This window comes from Anomalospiza imberbis, chromosome 3 (assembly GCF_031753505.1).
Source record: "Anomalospiza imberbis isolate Cuckoo-Finch-1a 21T00152 chromosome 3, ASM3175350v1, whole genome shotgun sequence".
In the NCBI taxonomy this organism is placed as follows: Eukaryota; Metazoa; Chordata; class Aves; order Passeriformes; family Viduidae; genus Anomalospiza; species Anomalospiza imberbis.
The window spans coordinates 72,675,540-72,688,940 of record NC_089683.1 but is presented as its reverse complement, the minus strand read 5'-3'; the positions used below and the strand labels follow the sequence as shown (position 1 = coordinate 72,688,940).

Here is a 13,401-nt window from a genome sequence, read left to right as displayed (position 1 = left end):
ACTGAGCTACAACAAGAAACAGTGGCTTTATAACTCTTATATTGGATTTAACCTCTAGGTTGGTACTGTCAGGAAGAAGATAGTGCAGTAGGTGGGGCATTGCCAGCAGCTCTCTGCAATGGTGATCCATTCAGTGATCCACCACGTGGCAATGGCAAAGCACACATGGAAGAACAGCCTTCTGGCTCAAGGTTGCTGCAGCTGGTCACCAGCACTGCTTTAATGCCTCTTGGACCCCATCATCTGCCCGCAAAAAAAAGGGCTCAGAATAGGATTCCACCACGTAACAGTGTTCTCACATTTTCTTAAGACAGTTGGAACAGGCTTTTTAAACAAAATGTTAAGTTTCCTTTGGAATGTAATCAACCCAACACACAACAAGGTCGCCGAATTATAAAGAAATATAGGAGTTTGTCAGGGCATGCCCATCTGAATGAAAGTAACAGTCATTAACCAAACTGTCTCAGCTACACAAACAACAAAGGGAGAATGAAAATCTGACGTAAAAGCTGATTTGTATTCTTTCTTTTGGTTTTGTAAAATTATTTTCAGCATTACTTAGAGGGAACTTCTAAAAATGCATTTCAATTAATAGTTTTTGCCATCTTGCAGTACCAAAAAAATCTGATTTTTATCTTGACAACACTCTTTGGAAATATTCCTCTTTTGAATCCTGAATGCATATTTGGAGAAAAACTGGCATGCAAATAAAGCCATTTCTGACAGAAGATCAAAAACTTTATTTTCCAGATGTCTTTTAAATATCCTATTTCCAACAGCATTACAAGCTATTTAGAGACCTCAGCTTCTGGAATTGGTAGCTTTCAGTGGTGCATCTCAGAATAGAAATTCCGAGTGTGCTGAGCCAGCAGCCAGTTCCATGCCCTGAAAGGACCACTTGATGGGCCAAATCCTGAGAGCTGGGAAGTGTTTGTACATTTTATTCACTGCTGCAGTTGTTCAATTACCCTCGAGAGCAAAACCCACTTATTTTGTGATGGCTGAACATTCAGCCTTTGCTTGGAAAAAGAAATTATCTCCCATGGGGGGCGGGGGGGGGGGCAGATGTTAAACAGAAGGTTTTTTTGAGATTAACAATTATTTTTATTAATTAAAATAATCTGTCACTCTTCTTCCCTGCTCCCTCACACATTTTCAGTATTGCCCCCTTTTATGATCAAAGTTTGACTTCTGAAAGACTTCTTTTGCTACAGCTAACTGAGACCCGATCTATTTCATGTTTGCACTGATTGAACAGAGTGGGTAAACTCTCCTAATTTAGTCGTGACTAACAGACATCTGCCCCAGTCTATGACTAACATTACTCTGTTTTTGTGGGAAGATGTGATTCCATTTCAGATCCTTAAGAGATTCAAATCACCCTATAGAGAAGATATTTTGACTTTTCAGCCTTTTTTTTTTTTTTCCTCTGGAAAGAAACTGAATCCCATAAAAAATGTGATGAAGGGGGCTGCTTTTAACCAAAACATAAATGAGTCTGTTTGGTTTCTGATGAAATGCAACAGAGTATGAGTCTAAACTCACTTTGCTAACCTGTATTGCTTTGCAAGGACTAACTAATTCAATAGGATTAAAATTGTCTGACAAGTTACTGGAACAAAAAAAAAAAAATAGGAAAGAAACAATCTCTTATGAGAAGGTTTAGCACAGGTTATTGATGAGTTGGAGCCTACTTAGATAAAACTAATCAATGCATCTTGGCAACTGCCAGATGGGGTACTGTATTACCTGGTAGCTTTAAAGGGCATTTTAGAAAAACATGCTAGAAACCAGAATGCATTTCTCCATAGAAAAATAAAGTGATGGTAGATAATAAAGATAAACAACTCAAGAAACTGGTTTTGGGCACTATGGCTCATCTACCTACTCATGGGTTATGTTTTCTGTCTCCAAGAAGAGGCCTTCATAATGTTATTGAATATTTGGGGCCTCTTTTCAATAACATCATATCTTAATTTTATTATATTATTATTCTAAACATTAATGGTTTAATAAAAAAATAATAATATGCATATTGTAATTTTAAATGAATCATTAATTATTAAATATTTATTATAGAAGATTATTGTTTGCGCTATTTAACAAGTCTACCACTTCTGTGTTGGAAAGGTAAATTAACAAGCTGATACTCAGAATGAATGAGCACATTCTGCAGCTGAAGAACCCTCCAGTATGAGCTGCAAAGACAGTGTAACCTGTGGAGGAAATAGACAGAATACACCTGTACCCATGCACCCAGGCAGGCACCTGACTTGGCAGCTGAGGCAATCTTCAAGAAAAATCTCGAGAAAGCAAACTGGGGAATCTGCAGACCAGTGGTGATAAAGCAAGGATGGCCATGGCAAAGCAAATACTATGCAAGACAGCAAGCTAGGAACCAGCCTGGCTGGAATCCCATTTGCTTGTCACTTCCTTCATGTTTTTCCACAACACGGCTTTCCCTGAAAATCCTATTATGTTTTTACTAAGCTAATGAACAAAACAGGATAGGATCTGAAATTATAATTTCCAGCAAACAGAGTTGTAGATGGCAGATATTCAGGTAGCTTTGCATGTGTGATTTGCATGATAAGGAGTGTTCTCTCAGACCTGACTGTGAGTTGTAGGTCACAAGGAACTAAGTTCCTGTCACTACCTTTAGGCATCAAGCTCTGAAAACTTCATAATCCTGTAGTGCGCTTTAATAGAATTAACTAGCTAAACAAAGAGCCTCCAGATGGTTCCACACTACTAGTCCCAGGGACTTTCTAGGTTTAGCTCCCATGATGATCAGAAGTTAAGCCTGATCTACACTGCAGGGGACACAGGCTGTTGCAGAGCATTGGCTTACGGACTGCAGCCTTTAACAGTGCTCCCTGAGGCTCTGCCTGACTGTGTGTGGGGTCAGCCCTTCCAAAAGTGCATTTAAAAACTGCATGGTTTTCAATGGAAAAGCAAGTGCAGCCCTACAGCACTCTGATTTTTTGAGTGTCAGCACTGCTCTACTCTGGCCAACTGCATTTAGCTTCTCCCACACCCCCACCACAGAGGAAGGAAGGGTTTTAGCAGACTATTGCAGAACACCTTATGGACCCTCCATAAATTATTGATTAAACAGCTGATTTTCCATGTGTCCATGAGCACACACCTTATCTCTCCCTTTGGAGCTTAGGTGAGTCTTGTTCATAATACAGCTTTTGCTAAAAATGTACTGGGCATGCATAAAATTTGGTTTCCAATCTGAATCAAAAATCAAAATTGCTCATCACTGAAGCACTGAAATTTCTTTCCTAAATTTTAAATTTCAGTGTACTTTTGCTTCAGTATTAGAAGAGTCAAAAATCATCCCTCCCTATCATACCATAAGAAAAAAAAAATATTTGTTCCATTTCTTTCATGTGAAAACAGCAGCTTGCTTTATTCCTTGAGTTCTGGGTCAACATCATACTTGGAAAATAATAAACACCAATCCAAGAAATACAGGGTTCAAACAATACAAAGCAGTTAGAAAACAGAAAGCTAAAAAGAAATGCTAGATGAGCATTTTTATTGTATTCAACATGCCATGTGCTGTAAATACTTGATGAATTTAAAAGAAAACAACCACAACCCACATGTATTATCAATGCTACTTCCAACAGGAGAGTTGCAGGGTGGATGAGAAAGAGCTCCACAACAACCTGTGTGGAGCAATGTATTACGCAGAGCAGGACAGTGGCAGATCAATCCCTACTGAGTTGCTTTTCCCTGTGCCATGCAGCAAGACATGGAACAGAAACCTTTGTGGAGGGTGTGCAGAGCCCTGGAACAGGACTGGCTGTGGTCATAGAGATTTCTTCCCTGCAAAGTAGGGACACCAAACGACAATGTACTTGAGAACCAGACTGATGCATGATCTCTGCCAGGGATGGGACAGTCCCTCCCTACCCTCTTCTCAGGGGCTTGGGAAGAAACAATCCACTGGCTCCAACTCACCCTTGTTTTCAAGTCTTGATGAAGCTTTTCCCCAAGTTTTTCTGTTCCTCTGAGGCCATGCAATAATGGAAGAGGGAACTGAAGCCTATTGGCCTCATCCTGGATAAGCAACTTGGCTCTGACTCTACAGACTCCTTTTAGTGGGGCGTTGAGATGGAAGACAGTTTGAAATTCAGATTACAGGCTGCACTTTCAGAACAAGGGATTAGAAAAGAATAATTTTGTAATCTGATTAAATATGATTCCATCTTGGTGTATTTGTGTTATAAAAGGACCAGGCACATACCACAGCTTGGGTCTACAAACTCTGTGAAATCAATAGGAAGTGAGGAAGCTTAGGTAGGAGACAGAAATGTCAATGTTCTGTTGGATCTAGGCCAAGGTTTGACAGTGTAAATAAGGTGGAACATGGCAAAAGACCCTTCCTCAAAGAGTTAACTAAAATAAGTTACTGAGAACTGAGAAACACAAGATTTCCCACTATCACAGTCTTAACCATGAAGATTGTCAGGGTCAGAAGGAGTGTGCAGAAGGCATCTTTGCTGTTGCAATAAAAACCAGAAAACTTCAAGGAAAATAACACCAAACATTTTCTCTGTAGACAAATTAAAAGTGGATCCACAGGTTGCCATGGCTACAAAAGTCCATTTACTCCAGTAGTGTTTTCTAGCAGCTAAACACAAGTTTAAGTGATTCAGGAGAAAACACAGCTATGTTTATAACGTTCCATTAGGTTTATATAATTAGATCTTTCAACTGCAAACCACCCCTGGTGATGGTTTTCTTGACTGTTCATAAAAACCCAGTGGACTTATGTAACCATTTTTAGAACCATCCATCAGATCTCTGTGCCTCTGCAATCATTTGGGATCAAATGACTACTAGCATGTCATACATGGCAATTTTCACAATCCAGAATACTCATTTTGGGTTACAGTAATCCAATCAACAGCTGCTGTGGATGGTCAGAGGGGTACATATGAAAAGCTAAGTCTTAGACCATAAGGCAAGCCAAAACCTTAGGCATGCAGCCCTGTGTGGGAGCCTCTATACTTTTGCCTGAGAAAAGTAATCTCATGCATGAGAGACTAAAGCAGTTTCTCTGCTTGTGGGACAGGCAGAAGAGGGACTTGTCATTGTATAGACTATGCTGAAAGAGGGGAAATTTCTATCAACAAAACCTGCATGTGTGTGCATGGCAGCAGACTCCATCATTAAAACGTCATGTTGGATTGGTAGATGAAAGGGTTAGTCCCACCTCTCTCCATCAATGCAGTGGTCTCCTCCCAGAGCTCTTGTGTGCATCACTCTCTTAAAAAAAATGAAAATTGAAGTTTTGGTCATTAGGTGGGAAGGTTCTGGCAGTGTGCATCAGCCAGCTGGGATGGGAGCCTGTTTTTGGCACAAAGCTCACACGAGTTGGGAGACATTGTCTTTGCGGCAACCAGCAGCTGGAGAGGGCTATGTGGGTTTCTTCAGTCTCTGGACAGTTCACATCAATTCTTTTACTGGGAGCCCATTATGAAAAACCTTCTCTTTCTGTCCTGGGCTTTGGAGCAGTCCTTCCAGCTGTTGTGTTTGACAGAAAAGAATTGGAAAATTTGAAGACATTTGACATTTGAACCATGGATAGTGTCCATCCATGGACACTTCCATAGAACCTGGATGCCGAGGTGAATTCTACATCACCTGGATGTGATGAATCACCTCCATTCTTGTAAAAATCAGAAGTTTGTTTTAATGTCCCTACTACAAAGAACATGTCAACATATTTTAAGTGGCATTTTTCAGTCTTAAAAACCATTGTGTGAGAAGGTCAACAAAGGCAATCCCTATTTTTTTTGGTTTTGTGAGAACAGCTATAAAACAGACAACATTTGTGAAGAAGAGTCTGTGGCTTTCTACATGCCAACCAAGCAAAGAGGATTCATGAGGTTCAAGCTGGTCACTCACCATTACCAGCAAGAAAGGTTCTTATGATATCCAATCATGCCTGCCCATCACAGTATTCTGAAGACACAGGGTGGCATGGATCAATTAAAAGGATAGCTTGGCCTACAGAGCTATGATTTCTGGTGACCAGTGAGATGAAATAAAGATGGTGCAATGCTCAACTCACAGGCTAAGTTGGCTGAGCTTGCAATTAAAACAAAAAGGTTGCATATAAACTTATAGCTTTAAAAAATATAATCAGTAAGACAGTTTGGACGTTTTTGAGTGTAGAAATTAAACTTAAATCTCGTCCCTCAAAATACACTGTCTTTTCCTGTTTACTTAAGGAAGCAGAAGATGGATTATTTTCTCTGGATTTGCCTGTATACATTATATAGAACTTTAAAGTTTTAATGAAGCAATTGCAATTAAAAAATATCTGAATAGAACATAAAGTTGGTCATTTAAATACCTACACAGTCCAGATTTTATAATTTTCCATGTTGTGCTGGAGTCCTTGAGAATTATTAGAAGGTCATTAATCTTCCTTTTTTAAAGACAGAAACATTCAGTGTTATAAAATTTGTTAAATCCGTGGCACTAACAGATCTTCAGACCAACTTGCACTGAAAGTTTGCATCAAAAATTGCAAACAATAAGCTGCACAACGCCCCCCCACCCCAAATCCAATTACTGTTTATTTTGAAAGCAGTGCTGTGGAAGTGTAGGCTCAGTAGCTGCTATTGCTGTTGACAAGGGAGGGAAGGACTGTCGTCCTTATAAGTGTTTGTACAGTAACCAGCACAGTGGGAAGCCCAATAGCAAATAATAAACCTCGATCAGAGATTTCAAACATTCCTGTAACATCAGAGACCATTCTGACTGCTGCATAACCAGGGGCATCAGCTGCTATATGAAATCCTTAAATTACTCCAGGGATACTTCGGAATCATGTTTAACTAAGCCAGTCAGGGCACAGGCGTTTTCACTTCCCTCGTTTTTCTTGTGCCATGATATTGCTTTAAAATCGGTAGCGATTTTGGAAGAATGGTTACTTCACTCTGTACGCAGTTGAGAAACCAAAGCACGCACTGGAGGCGCTGAGTCCCACACCTGCAGACAGCCGGACAGGTGTATGTCCCCTAAGGCCAGTCAAAGTCTCCATGGAGCCCAAACCGGCTGTAGGGCCTGCCAGGTGTCCCATAGCCCTGTGCTCCAGCACCTTCCCCACTTTCCTTCAAGGGCTGCCCCGGCGCTGGAGCTGTATGTCCTACTTTGGGGCAGGGACATGACAGCCCCCACTGCTCACGCTGTCCTGCATGACGAGCTGTGTGGCCCGGGCCACGCTGTCGGGGCTCGGACCCCGCGGGTTAACACCTCGGCGCCTTTCTCCCCGCAGCCCGCGGGAGCCCTTCGCCCCGTCCCCGCACGGCGGGCGCTGCTGAGGGACCCGCAGGCACCGCGGCCAGCGCTCCTGCCTCTGTCCTGCGCCGCTTCAGCACCGCGGCGGCGAACAGCTCCGGCCAGGATCGGGGGCCGCGATGGGGGCTGGGACCAAGGGCCAGGGCCGGCGCCAGGACAGGGAGCTGGAGCGGCGCTGGGCTTAGAGACGTCTTCCCGGCGTCGGGGCGCAGCGACGGCCCCGCGGCAGCCGGCGCTGTGGTTTTAAATGGGCGGAGCGGAGGCGGGCGGGGGGCTGGCGGTGGGCGGCCCGCGCTGGCCCGCGGCGCCCATATAACCCCACCTCCCGAGCGCGGCGTGCCGCGGCAATTGGCTGGATGTGGTACTTGGAGATGTTGAGCTGGCTCCTTCCCCCCATGTCCCTGCACACACACAGGGGCGGGTGGTGCGGGCGGGAGCGGGAGGCAGGGCTCAGCCCCGGTGGCGGCGGCGGTGGGGCTTCCCCTACTCGCTGCCTGCCCGCCGCCGTGCCCGAGCCGCTCCTGCTGCTGGGCTGCTGCCTGCGGCCGCAGGACCCGGCCGAGCCGGGCCGAGGGGAGCGCGGGCGGCTGCTGGCGGCGGCCGAGATGATGGCGGAGGGCGGCGGCGGGCCGGCGCGCAGGAAGGCGCTATCGCTGCTGGAGGCGGCCCGATCCCGCTACGAGAGCCTGCAGATCTCCGACGACGTCTTCGGGGAGTCGGGCCAGGACAGCAGCGGGAACCCCTTCTACAGCACCTCGGCCGACTCCCGCTCCGCCGCCTCTTCCCAGGACGAGGACGACGACGAGGAAGACCAGGGGCGCCTGGCGGTGTCGAGCCCGCGGAGCAGGGCGGCCCGGCGCCGCGCTCCCCGGGCGGCGGCCACCCCGGCGGAGCGGCGGCGGCAGCGGCAGGTCTGCGGCGGCAGCGCCGTCCCGGGCGGCCCCGGCCCTATGGAGGAGGAGGAGGAAGCGGAGAAGGGGGGATGGACCCGGTCGCTGCGAGACGTCCCACCCCCTCATTTCAAGGATGGCAGCGGTACGAGGAGAGCGGGCTGCCGGGGCCGGGGGCGGCGGGCCCGGGTGGCCGTGGGGATGCCAGCGTGGGGTGCCCGGAGCGCGGCTCCCAGGGTCGGGTCGCGGCGCAGCCACGGGAGAGAAACCCGTACACGGGCCCGGCTGCCGCTTGGGCTGGTACCCGGCGCCGGGCCTCGCGGGGGGACCACGGCAGGTGCCTCCTGCCCGGCCCCTTCCCGGGAGCGGCCCCGCTCTCCGGCCGCTGGTGCCCAGGGCCGGGCGCGCCGGTGGTGGAGAGCCCGGCCGAGGCGTTGAGCGGGAGGGCGAGGAGAGGCCGCGTGTGCTTAGTCACAGGCATCCCCTCCCCGGCGGGGCTGTGGCGGTGCCCCGAGCACCGGCAGCGCAGGGTTCCCCGCGGAATGAGGACGGGCGCTGCCCCGGGCAGAGTGGGTGTCCAGGCTCCCGCCGTGGCTCCGCTCCGGTGTGCGGCTGGCTCCTCGTCCCCACTCACAGGTGGGGAAAGCCGCTGCTCTTGGAAAGGGCGCTGCGAGTCACCTGCGCTGCGCTGTGCACTAGGGCTCTGGGATTGGAACAACTGGGATTCCCTCTGGCTGCAGGGTTTTCTATGCAGCCGTCCCTCAACTTAAACCTCCTTGCGTGACTTTTGGCCAGAGGGAATACCAGGAGAGTGGTGAAATGACACAGCGCGACCTACAGCAGCAGTGCATAGCACAGAGATCTCCGTGGAGTGGCTTGTGTGGCAAGTTACACCACTGGCTTGCCGAGGGAGCCATTATAACATATAATAGATCTGCAGGCCTCGACAGCCGAGTTGACTGTGTAGCAGAGCAGCAAGGCATTGCAAGAACAGGTTAATGGTTATGAAAAGATAGGATGTGAAATTCAACATGTGCCTCTCAGAATAGGATAGGATGATTGCTGTCAATTGAGTTGACAGTTTACCTGTCCTAAGGTTGCTTGTCTTTTCTTTTTTTTTCAGTAGTGTTTACTTCCTTCATTTGGCTTTAAAAGTAAATGCCAAAGAGTGCTGCTGCACTCAGTGTAGTGTGCTGAAATTTGTGCGGTGGGGTAGGCAGGAACCTTTCTGAGGAAGCAGCTTTGGATGGTTTAGGAAGAAGGTGGAGCTAGCACTGGAGCCCAGAGAAAGTTCAGCTGTGCTTCTGACAAATGTGCAAAAAGGAGCTATGTTTGTCTCTATAAATAGCTGAACCTTGTAAAATGTTTAAAAATCACTGCTATGTGAATCTGTAAAAAACGTCTGAGTTTTATTGAAGATTGGTATTCATAAACATATCTAAGATGACGTTCGGGACTATAAGCTTCATGATCTGATGATATTTCAGCATTGATTATCATTTAGTTTATCTGCCTTTGATGGCTTATTACTTCATATTATTGCTTTATAGTAATATCCTTTTTAACACAGGCAGAACTGGGATTAGTGCTTTAATACTGGTTTGGAAAGGAATTGTGTTGATGACCTGTTAACTCAGGAATTCATATTTCCTTTGAAATAAAGGAGTCAGATTTATGGTTGACAGGAACAATGCAGATGTCTCTTGAGGAAAGTGTATGGATATTGCTGTGAATATTTCCTCCCACTAATAGATGCAGAAGAGGTTAGTTCTGCCCTTTAGTTGTGTTGATTGTGATGAGGATGATAGATGCTGCGTGCTGTTCATAGAATGGTGATTTGGCTTGGCAGAAGTTCAGGTAGTGTCATGATTTGATATGTGGGAAACATGTACCATCTGTGATATTTTTATTTTTGACTACTCAAATTCCAAGCTGTGGAAACTACTGCATTGTATATAACTGGGCTCTTATAAATCTGGTTTGTACATTGAGCCTTGCAGATATCATCAGAGTCATGTTAAATGTACGTGTGCTGGTACCATTGTCGCTTCATTGGACACCATTCTGACACAAAAGTTTATGTCTATACTTGTTGAGGAAAAGGTCTCCACTGAGGTGCCTTGCAGTGGCAGCATGTCTTTCAGCCCCTTATGGAATACAATCAAGAAATACAGGGTAAGATGGAGCACCAAGAAAACTGTATTCTCAGTTCAAATGTGTTGGATGTAAGATCCTTTATTTCTAGGTTCTGAGATTAAAAGGAATAGGTTTACATGAGACTGAGATAAAAATTACCTTTGGTTAGCACCAAAACTTTAGAGCATGACCTTTTGGTCAAAATCTCAAGGTTTGCTTAGGGGCAAGTACTTGACATCATTTGATGCCAGGAGACAAATGTCTCATGAGACTTCAGCCTCATTGATGCTGGAGATGAATTCTTGCATCAGACTGGGGTCAAACCTGGTGTCAAGCTCTTTGGTTTGGGAGACTGCCCTTTCATGAAAGGGTGTGTGGAGGAGGACAAAGTTTGAGTTAGTTGTTGAGTGAGCTAAAGCTCCCAAGAGAAAAAATAAAGAGCCACTTATAAAGCTTGTGGTCTTTTTAACTACAAATAGAAAACACTATCACTTCCCTTTTTTCTTTTGAATAGATTGCTTACCACTGCCTTTGCCTTCCCAGCCTCAATATTAAACTTACATCTTTAAAGAGCGTTGTATCCATCCCTGGAATTAACGTTGCGCGCACAGGCTAACTGATACTTCATCCCAGAAATACACTCAAGACCCCGATGCGCTGGAAGCTGCTGGCAGTGTCTTAGGTGGTTGAGTATGTCCTCAGTCTGCAGTCAGTCACTGCACGTATGTGTGGTGATGCTGCCTTGCTTGTGTGCAGGTTCTGACAAACTGGGAAAGGTCTGGCTTGACTTCTGTGCCAGGAGGTAAGTGCCTGGCATAGCTATGCAACACAGTGCTGTTTGTGTCCCAGATTTTTTTGTTTTCTGCCTCTTCTTCAGGAATCTCCACTTCCTGTTGTTCCTGTTACATTTAATAAAAATAGTGGGTGCTTAGATTCCCTGGGGGGGGGTGGGGGGGATAAGCCCTGCAATGTGAATAGCTCTAGTTGATTTCCTTTGTTGAAATCCAAAATAGCTGTTAACTTTAACATAGAGGTTAAAACAGATGGCTTGCTGCCACTTTGTGTTATTTCCTGTTAAACTATTTTGCAAATCACTGTTTTAGTGGGTGAGAAAATTCTCAACCATGTGATTTGATACCCTGATTTTTAAACTGGTAACTTGAGGCACTGCGTAGTTTTAATGAAATCAGGTTGAGGTAAAAAGTGTCTGTCACAAACATCAAGGCAGTAATAGAAGTTCTGAGGTACTGGGATGTGGTTAATGGATATGAGGTCCTGAGGAAGTTGCTGAAATGCTTTTCCTTCACAAACAGCACCTGGCTACAGCAGGTCCATGGGTCAACATGTGTGTTTAAAAAGATTATCTCATCCATGATCAAGTGCTGGATTCCAGCTTTCTGACCTAGTTGTAGAGTGCAGAAAGAATAAGAGAACAAATTGCTCCTAGGATAGGGAAAGCATAATTGAAAAGGAGAGAGAGCAAGCAACTAGTATTACAAGCTAGTACTTGCCAGTAACTCAACATAAGCCCTTCATTTCTGGTCACTCCTGCCTCAGACTTAATTGGTGTGCTCTTCCTTTCTTTAGGAGTGGGGTGGCTCTGAGTGGTGCTTTCCCTTGTTAGCTCAGTAGTCTTGCCAGGAACTGTTGTGTAATACATAGAGGCATTGCTTCTGCTCTTGGTTCTTTGGAGGTGCGAATATCCTGGTATTGCTGCAGCTGGATGTTCCTGATGGCGTTTTCTTCCTAGGATCCAATGTGTCCTATATCCACGTAGTTCAGCAACCAGAAAATTTGACCTCAGATGTAAGAGCACTTCTTACTGTTAGGATGCTATGTTAGAATTATGTATTAGGGTGGCAGCAATAGCAGAGAAATCTAAGCAGAAGTTAATGTTGAAGTCCTCAAAGATAGAGGCAATTAGTGCCACTGTGCCTTCATTTTCTGTGCCCTCCAAACCCTGTTCTTAAGCCTAGACTTAAGGAGAAAATATTAAGAATGTTCCTTGCTGAAAGACCATAGCAGATCCTCTTTGAGTTGCATTTAGACAGTGAAGATAGCTTTTATGAATTTCCAGAGTGTTTCTCTGAAACAGCGTGCCATAAGTTGCCATCTTTGAAGAACATGCTGCTGTCTAACAGAATGCTCTCAGGAAGAAGCTGCTAAGACCATGTTTAGTAATATTGTCACCTTGAAGAAGCTTAAGCAAATATTTAAAGTACTTTCCAGTATTTTCAGTTCCCAAGAGCATGGACAGTCAGATGGGAAGGCAGCATTCCAGCTGCAAGGAGCCTGGGCCATAAAAGAGGACCATATACATGGTACCACCTAACAGTGCAGAAGAACTTGGTTCAAATCCTGAAGAGAATCTGAAGGCTTTCATCTTACTAGATTGATGTCAATATTTAAAAGTTCTAGCTTAAGAAAAGTATGAAAGCTACGTAGTCACTTAGGTCAGATTCTGTTTCAGAAATATCTGGCCCAAATTCTCTGACTCTAAGTGGATAAAGTGATGCTGATATGCCTTGTTCTTATTTGTGTCATCAGAGAACTTAGCTGCTTTTCACTTGCATAACCGTGGAAAATATTGGGAAAGAATGCATATTTATATAATCTGTTCTTGCATTCTATGTAGTAGTTACTTATAATGACAGTATCACCACACTTTCAGGAAGATATGATAAATAAATCTCAAAGATGTACATTGCTACTTTGCAAAGCCTTTATAGGATGACTTCAAGTCTTGAAGTTTTGCTAAATAAGTGAATTGTGTGAAGGCTTAATATCTTATATATCTTACAGAATCTAGATGTGCTTTTCAGGCGGTTTTAATGGCTTTAGAGCACATTTTCCTGCTTCTATTGTTACTGAAGAGAGCAAAGTGCATATGACAACCTTATTGATTAAAAAATTCAGTGCAACTTGGCTATCTTGCCATGTTCCCTTGCCTCTTTTGCTCATACCTCTGCCTTAAACATGCATTTGGGGAATAACCTGGTATTTAGATAGACTTTACAGGAAAAAAGAACTAACGCTGTTTTTTCTC

The 13,401-nt window shown here is 45.1% G+C and overlaps 1 protein-coding gene and 1 long non-coding RNA gene across 2 annotated transcripts in view; one reads left to right on the top strand and one right to left on the bottom strand.

Moving 5' to 3' along the window:
- Positions 1-21: 21 nt before the first annotated feature.
- On the bottom strand, positions 22-7,181 carry LOC137471081 (uncharacterized). The gene is made up of 2 exons (XR_010997393.1): positions 6,975-7,181; positions 22-243 (listed from the first exon to the last, which is right to left on the bottom strand). It is a non-coding gene; the product is annotated as an uncharacterized lncRNA (long non-coding RNA).
- A 370-nt stretch (positions 7,182-7,551) lies between these two features.
- PGBD5 (piggyBac transposable element derived 5) overlaps positions 7,552-13,401 on the top strand; it is a 66,071-nt gene continuing 60,221 nt past the window's right edge. The window contains exon 1 of the mRNA XM_068185095.1: positions 7,552-8,364. Within this exon, the coding sequence (XP_068041196.1) occupies positions 7,686-8,364 (679 nt within the window). The 5' untranslated portion in view covers positions 7,552-7,685. The remainder of the gene's footprint in view (positions 8,365-13,401) is intronic.